Raw genomic sequence first — 15,803 nt, forward strand, 5'->3', positions numbered from 1 at the left:
TCTATATAACATTCAACCCAACAACAGCAAATATACATTCTTCTCAAGTGACAAGGAACATCTCCAGGATATACAATATACTAAGCCACAAAACAGGCCTCAACAAACTGAAAAGAATTGAAATCATACAAAGTATTTTTCTGATTACAATGAAATTAAAATAAAAATCAACAACAAAGAAAACAAGAAATTCACAAATATGTAGATATTAAACAACACCTTCATTAATAAGCCATGGATCAGAGTAGAAATCTAATAAATTAGTTCAGCAATACGACAGTTTACAAAATCAATATATAAATACTAATGTATATGTATGTACTAGAAATGAAAAATCTGAAAATAAAATTAAGAAAACAAGCTTATTTATAACAGTCACAAAATAATAAATTACCTAAGAATAATATTAATAAAAGAATGCAAAATTTGTATACTGAAAACTACGACATATTGTTGAAAGACTTCTGCACAGCAAAGGAAACAATTAACAGGGAGAAGAGATAACCTACGGAATGGGAGAAAATATTTGCAAATCATACATTTGAGAAGGGGTTAATATCCAAAATATATACAGAACTCAAACAACTCAATAGGAAAAAACAAATAAGCTAATTAAAATATTGGCAAAGGAGTTGATTAGACATTTCTCTAAAGAAGACGTACAAATGGCCAATAAATATGTGAAAAGGAGCTCAACAAAACTAATCATCAGGAAAATGCAAATCAAAACCACAAAGAGATGTCACCTCACACCTGTTAGAAGGGCTATTATTATCAAAAAGACCAAAGTTAAGTGTTGGCAAGGATGTGGAGAAAAGGTAACCTTTGTACACTGTTGGTGGGAATGTAAGGTGATACAGATACAGGAAACAGTATGATGTTTCTTCAAAAAAAATTAAAAACAGAACTACCATATGATTCAACAATCCCACTTCTGGGTATATGTCCAAGGGAAAAGAAATAAGTATCTTGAAGTTATCTGCACTTCCATGTCCATGGTGTCACTTTTCACAATAGCCAAGATATGGAAACAACCTAAATGTCTGTCAATGGATGAATGGATAAAGAAATTGTGGTCTATGTATACAATGGAATATTATTAAGCCTTAGAAAAGAAGGAAATCCTGCCATTTGCAATAACATGGATGAATCTGGAGAAATAAGTGAAATAAGTCAGCTATAGAAAGAAAAATATTATATGATCTCTCCCATGTGTAAAATCTAAAAAAGTCAAGCTCATAGAATGGTGGTTACCAGGGACTGGGGAGTGGGGGATATAGGGAGACATTGGTCAAAGGGTATAAAGTTTTAGTTATTCACGATAAATAAGTTCTGGAGGTGTAACATACAGCATGGTGACTGTAGTTAATAACACTATACTGTATACTTGAAATTTGTTAAGAGTAGATCTCTAGTGTTCTCACCAGACACATACACAAAAGGTAACTATGTAAGGTGATGGAAATGTTAATTAGCTTGATTGTGGTAACCATTTCACAATGTATACATAAATCAAAACATAATGCTGTACACCTTAAATATCTACAGTTTTATTTGTCAAAGATACCTCAATAAACCTGGGGAGAAAGAGAGCTAAATAAAGGAAAGATATCCCCATATTCATGGTTTGGAAGTCTTAATATTAAGATGGAAATACCCCCCAAATTGATCTACAAATGTTTTATATAGAAACTCACAAGTAATTTATTAAATTATTTGAACTAATAAATGAGTTCAGCAATGTAGAAGGTTATAAAATCAACATAAAATATCAATTGTATTTCTATGCTAGCAATGAACTAAACCACAATGGGATACCACTTCACACCCACTTGGTTGGCTAAAATAAAAGAGACAGACAATTTCAAGTGTTGCTTAGGATGCAGAGAAAAATGGAACCCTCATACATTGCTGGTAGAGGTGTAAAAGAGTGCAGCTATTTTAAAAAGCAATTTAATACTTCCTCAGAATATTAAACATAGAGTTATCATATCACCCAGCAATTCAACTCCTACGTACATATGAAAGAGAACTGAAAACATATGTCCACACAAAATTTGTACACAAACGTTCATAGAAGCATTATGCATGAGAGCCAAAAAGTGGAAACAATCCAAATTCCCATTATCTGATAAATGGATAAACAAAAATGTGGCATATCCATAGAGCAGAATATTATTGAACAATAAAAGAAAAAGTACTGATACATGCTGCAGCATGTATGAATCTTGAAAATACAATTCTGAGAGGAAGAACCCAGTCACAAAAGATGATACATTGTTTGATTCCCTTTGTGAAATGTCTAGAATAGGAAAATCCATAGAAACAGAAAGTAGTTTAGAAATTGTCAGGGGCTAGAGGTTGGGGAAAATGGGGAGTTATTTCTAATATCTATGGGGTTTCTTTGGGGGATGTTTAAAACACTCTGAAATTAAACTGTTGTGATCCTTACACAAGTCTGTGACTATACTGAAAACCACTGAATTGTACACTTAACATGGGAGAATTTTATGGTATGTGAAGTGTATTCAATAAAGCTATTTTAAAAAATCTAGTTCTGGGCCCTGCCCAGATCTATATCTTTCTGATATTTGCTCACTCTCTCCCTCACTTCACTTCAGCTATGTTGACTTTTTTCCCATTCTTTTTTTTTTTTTTTAACTCAGGCTTTGATTTCTTTTTTTTAAATTAATTAATTAATTAATTTATTTATTTATTTATTTATGGCTGTTTTGGGTCTTCGTTTCTGTTCGAGGGCTTTCTCTAGTTGCAGCAAGTGGGGGCCACTCCTCACCGTGGTGCGCGAGGCACTGTCGCGGCCTCTCTTGTTGCGGAGCACAGGCTCCAGACGCGCAGGCTCAGTAATTGTGGCTCACGGGCCCAGTTGCTCCGCGGCATGTGGGATCTTCCCGGACCAGGGCTCGAACCCGTGTCCCCTGCATTGGCAGGCAGATTCTCAACCACTGTGCCACCAGGGAAGCCCCTTTTTTCCCATTCTTAAACTTTCCATACTAATTACTCAGAATTGGAACTTGGTGTTCTCTCTGCCTGGGATATTCTTGCCTCAGCTCTCTCCATGCCCATGTCTCCTTGTCACTCCATGCTCAGCTCCACTGTTGCCTCTTAAGATAACTTGTCACAGTTACCATCCTTTCTTCTGAGTTCACATCGTTTTCGGAAATAACTTGTTTTCTTTAAATTTGTTTTTTCACCTCCTTATTGTATATTCCCATTACTGAAGTACAAGCTCCGTACTTGTGTATTGTGTTAATTGATTTATCCCCACTGCTTAGAAAGTGCTTGATGTATAATAAACACATAACGTGCAGTTTTGGATGACAGAAGGAATGAAAGAGTAAAAACAAGGGTGAAGCAAAATGGACTATTTATTAATCAATACTAAGAATATGTTATATCATGTCTAATCATTTATTTTAATCTTTTTTAGAATAACAACATTCTGGAGATGCATGAAGATACCTTCTGCAATGTTAAAAATTTGACTTACATTCGTAAGGCACTAGAGGATATTCGATTGGATGGAAACCCTATCAATCTCAGCAAAACTCCTCAAGCATACATGTGCCTACCTCGTTTGCCTATTGGGAGTCTTGTCTAATTTCAGATAATGGTCAGCGTTATGATGCCTGCTATAACAAAACAATTCTTACCGCTCTCTTCCAAAAGAAAACTCAGCATGATAATTTCAAAATGTGTTCTGAAAGATTAATTACATAAAAAACGGCTAAAAGTTTTAATATATGATAGCAACTTAGTAATCTAAGAAAACAGGAGATGAATCAGGAATAAACTAAAAGATGTACAGAAAGAGGAAAACTAAAAGAAAATATTTCACAGATATTCTTATATATCACATGTAATTTGCAAGTTTTAGGGACTCATATTCTCTATAATTTTAAATTAATCATATAATAAAAATTAAAAATTAACATTTTAGGTATATTGCCAAGATTTAAATGTTTTTAATTAAAGTTTTCTCTTTTTTTTTCACTAAAGCATGTTTCTTTTTTCAAATTCATTAAAGAAAATGAAGAAAAGAATAAAAATATTTGAAAATTATAATGGCTTTGTGGAAAAATATTCATTATAATCACAACGTGCAAATAACCACAATAATACACATAGCTTCAGTATTTGAAAAATATTTTATCATCTTAAAGACCTGCCAACTCATTTTAGACCTTTCCTAAACTGACTAGTTACTTGGCATATTTCTGTGCCTGTGAAGAAAATAAAATATACAAAATGGAAAACATAAACAATGATATGAAAATCACAGTAGGGAAGAAGTTGAGGAGTACCTTCTAGAAAAAGTTGATCTTTCTGAAATGTATGATAATAATACAGGCACTTGCTTAAAAATTGAAAGATAACAAAAGAGTATACAATGAAATGTGAGTTTCCTTCCAGCAGCAAACCCTAAGCTCCACTCCTTAGAAGTAGTCAATGGTTTCTTGCATACTTTTATCAAGTTTTCCATAAGAAACAAAAACTTGCACATAAATAATTCCCCCTTTTTTACAGAAAAGTGTATGCGCTTGCTACATGTATATATATACCACCAATATGTATGTATCAGTACATGTAAACATGGATTTTTAAGCACAAAAGATAATCACTATTCTGCACCTTGCTTGTTTCACTTAAAAATATTTCTTGGTGATTTTTGTCAGATCAGCACATACAGCTCTACTGATTCTGAACAACACATATCAGCCCATTACATGGAGGTACATTGTTATAATAGGAGCCAATTCTCGGACACAAAATACATACCAGGCATCTACTAAGGTGTTCTGCATGTATTAATTCACAACATCTTAGGAGCTGGAGATAGTAATGACTATTCCAAGTCACAGATCAGAGACAGAGCTTAAATAATTTGCCCTGGATTAAGGGCTGACTCCAAAGGCCTATCCTATTCCACCCCACTGTCCCGCCTCAAATACTATGAATGTGACTTTTCCCTGTTTTATAATACAAGAAAGTGGTGTACAGGCTGGACAGAGAAGTTGTTATGAACTGAATGTTTACCCCCAGAATTCATACGTGGAAGCTCTAACCCTCAACGTGATGGTGCTTGGAGATGGGGCCTTTGGAAGTTTAATTAGGGTTAGATGAGGTCATGAGATAGGGCCCTCATGATGGGATTTGTGCTCTTATAAGAAGAGGAAGGAAAAGAGATTACTCTGTGTGTGTGTGTGTGTGTGTGCGTGTTTATGTACGTGCACATGCACTAAGGAAAAGCCATGTGAGGACATAATGAGAAGTCAGCCATGTGCAAGCCAGGGAGAGAGCTCCCATTAGAAACCAAATCAGCTGAGACTTTGATCTTGGACATCCTAGCCTCCAAAACTCTAAAACTGATCCCTGATTAAATACAATCCTTTTTTTTAATGACAACGTTTTTTTCTTTATGAATTTGCTACACACATTTACTTTTCTCTAAATATTACAGGTTATTTTCCAAAAGGGAGGACACTGCATTTTATTGCCCCGTATTACAGTGTACTTTAAAACTATTTATAAGCAAACATTTCCATTTAAAATTCCTAAGTAATTCTTACTGAATACACAGGTTTTTCAGATGACAGGCCTAAAATGTGTTGTGTTAATCCTCTGAAAACCCTGAGTTATTATAGGGTTAGTAATATTTTCAAAGGACGATAGCAAATAATACCTACACATAGTACTATTATGAGTGTAAAATTCACATCCTTACTTCTCTTTAAATCTGTAGCAACATTGTCTTTGTAGTTATCTCATTACAAAGTTAATTTTCTCTTCCTAATTTACTTAAATAATATGAGAATTCATAAATGTTTCAAAAATACTGCAGTGGTATTCCCTGATGCACAACATGCCTCACCAATTTGCAAACTAACCCCACAACTTCCCAAATTATGAAGAGAAAGCAATGAGTAATTTTAAATCCCTTTTTTCTCACTTTCAAAAAGTCAGAAAGGCTTAATACCTTGTATTTAGCCTCTGGAACTGCTAGATGGTTTTAAATTAAATGATTATATTCACAGTGGAAAAAGGCAGGTTTTTGAGAGTGCATAAAATGAGTTCTATTGACATTATTTTTCGTACAACATAGCAATGCATTGGTTACAAAGATAAATCTGAAATACTTGTTGTATTTCATTTCTCTGACAAATGTATCAGGTATATCCAACTTTTCTCTAAAGAATTTTATTTACAAGTTTAATTAGCTGAGGTTTGAGTTCCAAAAGCCAGTCAAAAAATACTAAACTCTAATAAATATACCCAATGCCACCACACTAGAATAAATAATAATTAATATTGGCAACCTGGAGTAATTTAAATAAGGTATTCGTGATCAAATATATTTATAAAGGGTCTAACTTCACATAGTTTCTTTCAAATAAGGACTTTCACTGACTGAATTTTGAACGAGTTACTACTGCCATCAAGTGTTAGGATTCATTCTTTTCAAGTCACCCAAATGCACAAAAATCAACACCAAGATTGCAGTGTTTTCAACTTAACAACATAATGCTCTGAATAACATAAAGCATAGCAAAACCAATGCTGTCACATGGCACTTACCAGAATTTCAAAATGCAACAATATCATTAAAATCTCCCAAATAAAGTTGTAACTAGTTAATATGAAGGACATATTTTACTGCATTGACTTGAAACATGTGGCAAACAGACTCTAGGTTGATCCCCAATGATTTCCTGCCTCTTGGTGTTCATGCTTTTGTGTAACCCTCTCTCCTTGAGTGCTGGTAGGACCTGGGCCTTGCTTCTAACCAATAGGATATGGCAAAGGTGATGGATGTCACAAAAGTCAAGCTCCGTGATTATGATACACACGTGTGTGTGTGTGTGGGTGTGTGTGTGTATTCATTGTGCTAGGAAGCACTAAGGAGATGCTCTCGGCTGGCTTGATGGGGTGAGCAGCCATGCTGAGGAAGCCCATGGAAGGGAACTGTGGGCAGCCACTAGAACCACTGCTGTCCTCGAGGACCTGCAGGTTGCCTCGAAACCTGAAGGCTTCCTTCAGCCAACACACAGCTAAAGGGTGTGGCCCTCAGCTATACAGCCACAAGGAAACAAATCTGCCAAGAACATGAATAATCTTGGGAGCAGATTTTCCCGAATTGAGCTGCAGGATGAGAACCCAAACGGCCAAATGCTTTGACCACAGCCCTGGTGAGACCCTGAGCAGAGGACACAACTAAGCTGTTCCAGGATCCTTGGAAACTCTGAGATAACAAATGTAAGTTGTTTTAAGTAACTAAGTTTGTGGGAACTTTTTATGTAGCAATATAAATGAATACAATACATAAAAACACGGTGTGTTATATTTTAATGTTGAATCAAAATAATTCATTTTGCAGTACTTAAAGAGTATGGGTCAATTTTAAAAGTCTTTAAAATTTCTTAGTTGCATTTCTGACGGTGGTGTTTAACATGTTCTGGTGCTAATTTTCTTGGGTGATTTACCAGTACATGAACAATCTGTATTATAATGTCAATCTATTGAAAAAACCAATAAACATAAATTGTAATTTGCTGCTTCTCTTAAGAAAGAGTAGCACAAGACAATCCTGCGTTAATGTTTTTTAATAGGGAGGATGAATATGAAAGATATATATCTCACCATGAAAAAAGTGTATAAAGCCAGTATTATTGGTATAAAGTTCACATCAACTGTTCAAAAAAATGATGTCCTTAATTACCTGTGAGTTAATCTTTTTTAAAAAAAAGAAGAAATTGATGGGAATTCCACTAAGCAACATGTTCAATTTCTAAAGCTCTTAATTCAAACTCAATATCATATACCAAGTATATTCTTAGAAAAATAAATCTGAATTATCACCATTCCGTTTCAAGTTAAGCAGATCAGAGGCTGAGGCCAAGTGTGTGAGTCTCCATCCAAAAAGAGACATTGGAGGCTAAAAATGTCAGCATTCTGCACTTTGAGTCAAGCAGGCTTGTCTCCTCAGCAAACCACAGAGCAAATGAACTTGAATGATGCCTGTGGAATCTATAGGTCCCACAGCAAAGGGTGGAGGGCTGAACCAAGAATCCATGTACTGTTCTCAATTTTCAAGCAGGAAGGCATAAATGACCTTTGCAAGCATCAGAACTTCCCCTAATTTTGCTTCTCTATCATTCAATGGAAGCTTGTATGGACTCAGGTTCCCAGTGGGCAGTGTTCCATTTTTGCACAATTCCACTCAACACAGGAAGGTGATAAGGAGATATACTCAGTGGTTTTCTGTAGGATCAAGGCTGGTAGCACTTCCTTGATGTCTCTCAAAAGTGGGACAAGAAAAGGACACAAGGATGGGGATGTCTATTTTTGCATCAGGCACAGGGTGAGTTATCTTTACGTATACTGTATCAATTTCTTTACAAGTCCTAAAGCATGTAAATATGATAATGATGATACTTCACATTTACTGAGTGCTCACAGGGTACCTGTGCTAAGTGCTTTAATCAATACCTTACTTAATCCTTAACATAACTCTTTGGAGCAGGCACTCTAACTGTACTCATGGTATGGGTAAGGAACTGGAGGCTTCCAGAGGTGAACTGGTGAGTTGAAGTTGAAACACCTCTACTTTTAAATAGACCTTGTTTTTTAGAGCAGTTTTAGATTCACAGCAAAACTGAGAAGAAGGTTCAGAGATTCCTCATACACTCTCTCCCCCGACTCATACAGAGCCTCCTCCATTATAAACATCCTCCACCAGAGTGGTACCTTTGTTAATAATGAACCTACATTGACACATCATTATCACCAAAAGTCCATAGTTTACATTAGGGGTCACTCTTGATGTTGTACATTCTACAGATTCGGATAAACGTATAATGACTTGTACCCATATAGTATCATTCAGGGTAGGCTTTTGTCTATTTAAATCAAAGCCCATATTCTTAACCTTAATACTATAAAGGCTCCCAAGGTACCACACTGTCTGGTTAACAAAAGGAAAAATGTAATTGGCATACTAGCATTCTTAGGTAGAAACCCACGGTATACACCCTGGTAATGTTTAATCAACGGACATATGTTTTGCATATGTTACAATTAGTAAACTGCTTGTCCATACAGATTCCTTGTACTCATCACCAGAGTGCTATTTAAGGTGCTTGGGCCGTGTAGTATAGTAATCTCATTGACAATTTGGACTCTGAGGTCAAACAGGCTCAGCTTTAAATACTAGCCCTGAAATTCATCAGTCCCACTGTCTTAGGTAGATTAATTTCGTTTCCTAATCTATGAGATGTGGTAACAATGCCTACCTCCCTGAGTAGGTGTGAGGATTATGTGCCATGAGCCCACCTGCGCGCAGTAAGCACACGCAATAAACGTTTGCCGTCTTGTTTCAGGTACGTTGACACAGAGCTCCTAGGATTTAGAAGAGTGGGCACAGACCACAAGGTAAGGAGTGGGGCCCAGTTTTCTGACTCCGAGGGCTTTCTCTTTACCCCCTGGGTCGCCCCAAAGGTGTAGGATATTGTTTTTCGATACACAAATTCTTCCCCAACCCCCGCCTCTGGGTTCAGCCGAAGGTCCATCTTCTACAACCTCGCACCTCCAGGTGGTTTAAGGGATCAAATAAACTGCCTCAACCGTTTCCTAATGTGGGCAGCACAAACCCAGCCTCCCGCCCCTCGCCACCTCCCTCAAGAACTGCGTCACAAGCCCCCTGCGAATGTTCATGGGCAACCTCGTTCTGGGCGTAACCCCAACTCCACGCCCAGGGAGAACGACCTCAAGCCCAATTGGCTGTCTCCCGGGGCAACCAAGGATGCGGTGGCGCGCGGGGCCCCTGGCCGGTATTTAAAGGCTGCCGTTGCCCACCCTGCCTCAGTCTAGCCGAGACGGTGACGGTGAAGCACCTGGGTTGAGAGGGAGCAGCAAGGTAACGCGCAACCCCTGCCTCTCCCGTCCCCAGCCCGAGCCTCCAGTGAGGCGGGGGTGTGTGGGACCCGGGAGCGGGTCTCACTGCGCGTCGCCCACCAGCAGCTTCCTCCCCCACCATCCTTACCCAGTCCCAGTCCCACCCAAACTCACCTGGACGAGACAACCTGGGTGCCAAGGGCCAGAGATTACGTGGAAGAACGATCGAGCGAGCAGAGAAGAGGGGTCCTTTTGGAGAGAAAGGCGTGATCCCAGCGGCAGGCACGTGGTGCTGCGCAGAGAGAGAGAGAGACACGAGGCTCTTCCGACCGTCAGATCTGGCCAAACTTGACGGCAGCTTCTAGGACGCTTCCGTTTAGACCTCTCGGAGCTCCCTGAATCATGACCCAGCCCCTCGATAGCAAAGAGGATCCTCTTAACCTGGGCCGCGGGGGGGCGTCCTCTGCCCCATTAAGCACCTGGTCTTCCTGCCATCGAAGGCGCAGGGGCGCTCCAGTTTATAGGTGGTGGCATCGCTATGGTCCCAAGGCCGAGTATGAGCCCCCGAGGAAACAGCCGAAGCAACAGCACGGCTCAGGACCTTGGTTCCAGCCACCCAGACGTCCCTCTTGGGCCGTGTATTCTAATTGGGGGCGCTGGGGAGGACCCTGGCACCCACCTCCGGAGGGATTCCGGAAGCCCCCTGGCCGGGCGCAAGTGATCCAGGTGTACGGCCTGCACCCATTCTGCCTTTGCTGCTGCTCCTGCTGGCGCGGGCCCTGGAACCCCGGCTGGGCGAGGCCCCCGGGCAGGAAGAAGCACTGGGGCCGCCGGGGCCGCGGCCTGCACCGCGACCCTCGCCGCTCCTTCCAGAGGAGCCCTTCAGAGGATCTGAGCACGCTGCTGCGGCCGGTCAACCTGTCCAGGTGGCGGGTACCCGGCCTGCGGGCGCCGCGGAACACCACCCAGTTCATCATGAACCAGATCTACGAGGATATGCGGCAGCAGGAGGCGCTGCGCGCGCAGCAGGCCCAGGCGGGCGGCACCGCGTCCCCGGCCGGCTCCTTCGGAAACGATGCGCCCCCCAGCGGTGGCGAGGAAGACGCGGAGCTGCGGGAAACTTTGTACAGCTTTGGGCAGAATCCTTCTCTAGCCTTCAGTCCTGACCCGGATGGGGAAAACCAGTCTCCAAACCCACAGCTGGTAGAGGAAGAGGAGAAAAACGATGACGATGAGGAGGAGGGGTGTGACGAGGAGGAGTGTGATGGCAAGGGGTTGGAGAGCGAGGAGGAGGATGCAGAAGCAGAGGCCAAGGGTGAAGAGGAGGTCGAAGAGTCTGACTCTGCGGAGGAGGGGGAGGAGGAGGAAGAGGAGGGGCTGCAAGAGGAAGAGGAGGGGCTGCAGGAGGATGAGCGGAGGGAGGAAGAGAATCGTTTGCCTCTGGAAATGCCTTTATCGATCCTCGTGGGGGCGGAAGAAGAGAGAGAGAACTTTATAAACTGTACTAATTTAAACCCAAAACAGATAATTCCCAAAGTGCCACAGGAAGCTCTCCTCATGGTACAGGACATTAACTGTTAGACATCAGGAAAGGGACTGAGGAATGAGATGGAACTGATGTGAGGCTAAAATGAATTAGCAACTTATTAAAAACTAATTAAAAAAAGAGTTCCATTAATAAACATATCTATGTAAACCCCTTCTTTGGCCATTATAAAACGTTTAGAAATTGGTGTGTTTGTGTATGACTATGAGTGAGGGAGGGGGAGCTTTCAAATATAATTTAACTGGAAACGATTAAAGGCCAAATATTCATTACTACAGTTTGAATAGTTTCATTTGGTGTTTTCCCCTCTAGATGCTTGAGGTTTTTGGCTTTTGTTTTTAAATTCTGGCAATGCTGAAAATGTTTCTTTTTATAACAGATTTATACATTCCATGCCTAAGAAGCATGTGCCGTGTCTATTGAATGTCCATCAGTGCTCTTAACATGATAGCTGAAACCTTTTTAAAACGCCTATTTTAATTTTTTTTTCTTGTACTTTTTCCACCTTCAGAGCCCATTTTTGAGGGTTGTATCTTGGTAACCCCATTTGCAGTCTCTTGTGGCATCGCTCATTTATATTCCTTGTTCCACAGTGCTATGGCTCTTCCTCAGAAGAACGTGAAGTTGCTTCTGTGGAGCTGGTTATCTGCCATGGCCTCAGCAATCCATAAATCCACGAATGGAGAGGATTCCCCGTGGTCGGAAGTCAACTTGCACACCTAGTTAAAATCCAAGGAAACTGCAAACAGTGGAACATAGATTTTGAAGCCTTCTTCCTGGATATATTCCTTGTCATAAGTTCACAGGAATAATAAAAATAGTTTTTGCAGAATGGATTTTTTTTTTTTAAAGATGATTGGCCTTTTGGGGGTGGAATATCTTTTTTTTAAATTTCTTTCCCAGTTGTCTTCCTTATAAAGGAGAGTAAAACCAATATGTTTAAGCGCAAGCCTGCGTGAGCTAGTTTCTAATGTCTAAACAATTACCTACGGAGAATTCATCACTCAAAAAAACAGCTTTTATTCAAACATTTTTAGGAAGTAATACCATTCTTCTTGGACCCTTAATACTCATAACTTAATAAAGGTTCCAGCCATAGCATATTTCCAGAATATCCTTAGATGAAAAAATTGAGCCCCACTTCTCAAAAATTACATCTTTTGACAAACTATACTTCTAAGTATAGTTTGAACCATAATTTAGTATTTAGTGAAGAGAACACTCTAGGGTGATATCTTGCCTGGATGCTGATTTTATTGCAGCTTTCAGGGGTGATAAGCTTAAACTGTTAAAAAATAAATAATAAAATAATTAAAGTGTTGAATGAAACTGCTTCTCACTTCTTATTTTTTAAATATCATACCTCTTATTCAGCAATACTTCAGTGGCCAACAGGATGAACATAAGAAGAAAAACTCACACAAACATTGTGGGATTTTTAAAATCACACCAAACCCTCCAAACTACAGCAGTGAATAACCAAACATTTATTATACTCTTAAGAAATCACTATTTGCTACAAGATGCAATTTTTGAGTGACCTATAAAAGTAGTATAAAACTGACCACTCATTATGCATTTCTAATGCACAGGGGGAAACCAAGAATCCTGCTGCTGATATTGATCAATAAATCCTTACAAGCCATAGTCCCAAAATACTTCACCCATGATCCTCAATCACTAAGTTCTCATTAAAGAAACACTTTCATTCAGGACTGAATTTCTTCACAGTCATATCAGGACAATCCTCAAGCTATTCTTATAAAAGATTCCACTTTTACATTACAAAATTCAGCACACACTAACTGCCTCCACATACGCAAGACATTACCCAGTAGTCATTGGAAGGGATGCAAATATGAGCAGTGCCTCAAGGGTTTCGTTCAGGAACCATTATTTAACAAATAATTATGGAACTACTAGGGGCCAAGCACAGTGAATAGTGATAAGGATACAGTGGTGAGTAAGCAAAATCCCCACTCTCATGCTGCTTGTAGTTTAGTTGAAAGGACAGACACTAAATGAAGTTAGACAAATTAGTCATTGCAAGAATTCTAAAGGAAACACACTATTATGAAAGGATATATGACAAGGGAACCCAAGAGTGAAGCTGGGGATGTTTACTGTGGGCAGAGGGAGCCTTGAGGCTAAAGGCCGCTGAGAGCTGGGAGGAGCTTGGTGCCTTTGAGGAACTGAGGACAGAAGGACAACAGCGTCCTGAAGGAGTGGCCAATGAGAAGTGAGAGCGGTAGGCAGAAGCCATATTACCTGCTCATTTCTGCACTATCCATATCTTCTGAATAGACACCAGCAAAAAAATTAATGAAAGGAGAAAACAATTAGTCATTGATGAACTCATTTTTTTTTATTAGCCACATACTGTGATGGTCCCCTTACTAACCCTGAAGGCTGATGTGAAGTGATTAAATCAAGTCGGGGCATGGGAGGGTTAGACATCCCAGTACACCTATTACACTTTTCAGAGACCTACCCACCCACTACCATGTAGTGACAGGGTCCTAGGCATTGCTGCTCAGCATGACTGGGGCTCCCTGGAGATGCTCCACACCGCCTGATGATGATTCAGGAGTATCAGTGTTACCATGGCTCAGAATAAACCCCGTCTTTAGTTTCAGAGGTAAGTATGCTTGAAGAAAATTCACAATTTTTAAAAAATTCTCATTCTCAAAATCATTTCAAACTTGAGTGGACACAATGCTAATGAGGTGCCACTTAGCCATGTCTTTCAAGAATGGAAGTATTATTTCCTTTGTCAACTGTCGGAAAAATAACTTAATAAATCATAAATATATTTAGAAGGCCTAGGTTTGCCGTCTCTTCTCAGGTGTTTTTACATGAGAGATTCTGGTATTTTCCTTTCCCGTGACTGACAGCGTTTCTTGATTTATCTTCATTACTTTGACTCCACAGTAACTTAAAGGGATTTTTTTTTTTTTCTGTGAAAATATTAGTCTTCTAAGGATGGTAAATACACTTGACATTTAGAGATCAACTCTGAATTCTGAGTATGGTTTCATAAAATTTTATAACATCTGCATACGAGGACAAGAGTTATTCCAACATATTTAGTTCCATGAAAATAAACACAAGAGGTTAAATAACCCAGCTATACCAAACCCACAGAGTCTGGGAAGAATATGATATCACCCCTTAGGTGGTCTTGGGGTGAGGGAGTAAATAGGATGAGAAAATAGCTTCTTCAGTTTAATTCTGATTTTAACAGCATAATAAAATGATATATGTGGCTAAATTGTTTGTATTTTTACAGGTTCAAATTAACATAATCACAATTGAAAATTACTCTTAATATTAATGCTTCTGAATCATTTTGGCCTTGATTATCTGTGTATTTAAAGCAAAATCAGAATATGGCTGTATCTTAGCTGTTTCAGTATTAACATTTTTCTACCTCTATTTAACTTTCAGCCAGTTAATGGAACATAGCTCGACCTCAGGGTCAGCTGATGGAAGAGAAGAGTTTGGGCATCTGTATGTTGTCACTGCTGCCTGAGAGCGGTGGTGGTAGTCTTGGGTCTCTGTTTCCTCAGACGTAGTTGTCCTACCTTATTACCACTCACAACGATTGTGAAGACCAAATAACCAAATATTTAGGAAAGACTTCATTATATACTGTTAAATCACTGTTACTGTACACAAAACTACATTTTATCGTCAAAGCCACCATCTCAATTTCTTTTATTTATGTATTTATTTTATTTTTTCCTTTTTTAAATCGTTCTATTTTATATCGGAGTCTAGTTGATTAACAATGTTGTGTTAGTTTCAGGTGTACAGCAAAGTGATTCAGTTATACATATACATGTATCTATTCTTTTTCAAATTCTTTTCCCATTTAGGTTGTTACATAATATTGAGTAGAATTCCCTGTGCTATACAGTAGGCCCTTGTTGGTTATCCATTTTAAATAGAGCAGTGTGTACATGTCAATCCCAAACTCCCTAACTATCCCTCCCCCCCATCCTTCCCCCCCGCCTCCAGTAGCCATAAATTGGTTCTCTAAGTCTGTGAGTCTGTTTCTTTTTCGTAAATAAGTTCATTTGTATAACTTTTTTTCAGATTCCACATATAAGTGATATAAGATATTTCTCTTTCTCTGACTTACTTCACTCAGTATGACAATCTCTAGGTCCATCCATGTTGCTGCAAATGGCATTATTCGCAGCAATATTTTTTTCGATCCATCTCCCGGAGTAATGGAAAGAAAAATAAACAAATGGGACTCAAAAGCTTTTGTACAGCAAAAGAAACCATAAACAAAATGAAAAGACAACCCACAGAATGGGAGAAAATATTTGCTAATGATGTG

At 39.2% G+C, this 15,803-nt stretch overlaps 2 protein-coding genes across 2 annotated transcripts in view; both read left to right on the plus strand.

Moving 5' to 3' along the window:
* The window catches only part of EPYC (epiphycan), a 73,927-nt gene extending 64,210 nt beyond the window's left edge, over positions 1-9,717 (plus strand). Inside the window, exon 6 of the mRNA XM_082419183.1 lies at positions 3,449-9,717. Within this exon, the coding sequence (XP_082275309.1) occupies positions 3,449-3,619 (171 nt within the window). The 3' untranslated portion in view covers positions 3,620-9,717. The remainder of the gene's footprint in view (positions 1-3,448) is intronic.
* Positions 9,718-9,827: 110 nt separating this feature from the next.
* On the plus strand, positions 9,828-13,802 carry CCER1 (coiled-coil glutamate rich protein 1). The gene has a single exon (XM_082419037.1). It carries the CDS (start codon positions 10,312-10,314, stop codon positions 11,488-11,490), a length of 1,179 nt encoding a protein of 392 aa, XP_082275163.1. The 5' UTR covers positions 9,828-10,311; the 3' UTR covers positions 11,491-13,802.
* The last annotated feature ends 2,001 nt before the right edge of the window (positions 13,803-15,803 follow it).

Source organism: Balaenoptera physalus (assembly GCF_965194825.1).
Source record: "Balaenoptera physalus genome assembly, chromosome: 13".
NCBI lineage: Eukaryota > Metazoa > Chordata > Mammalia > Artiodactyla > Balaenopteridae > Balaenoptera > Balaenoptera physalus.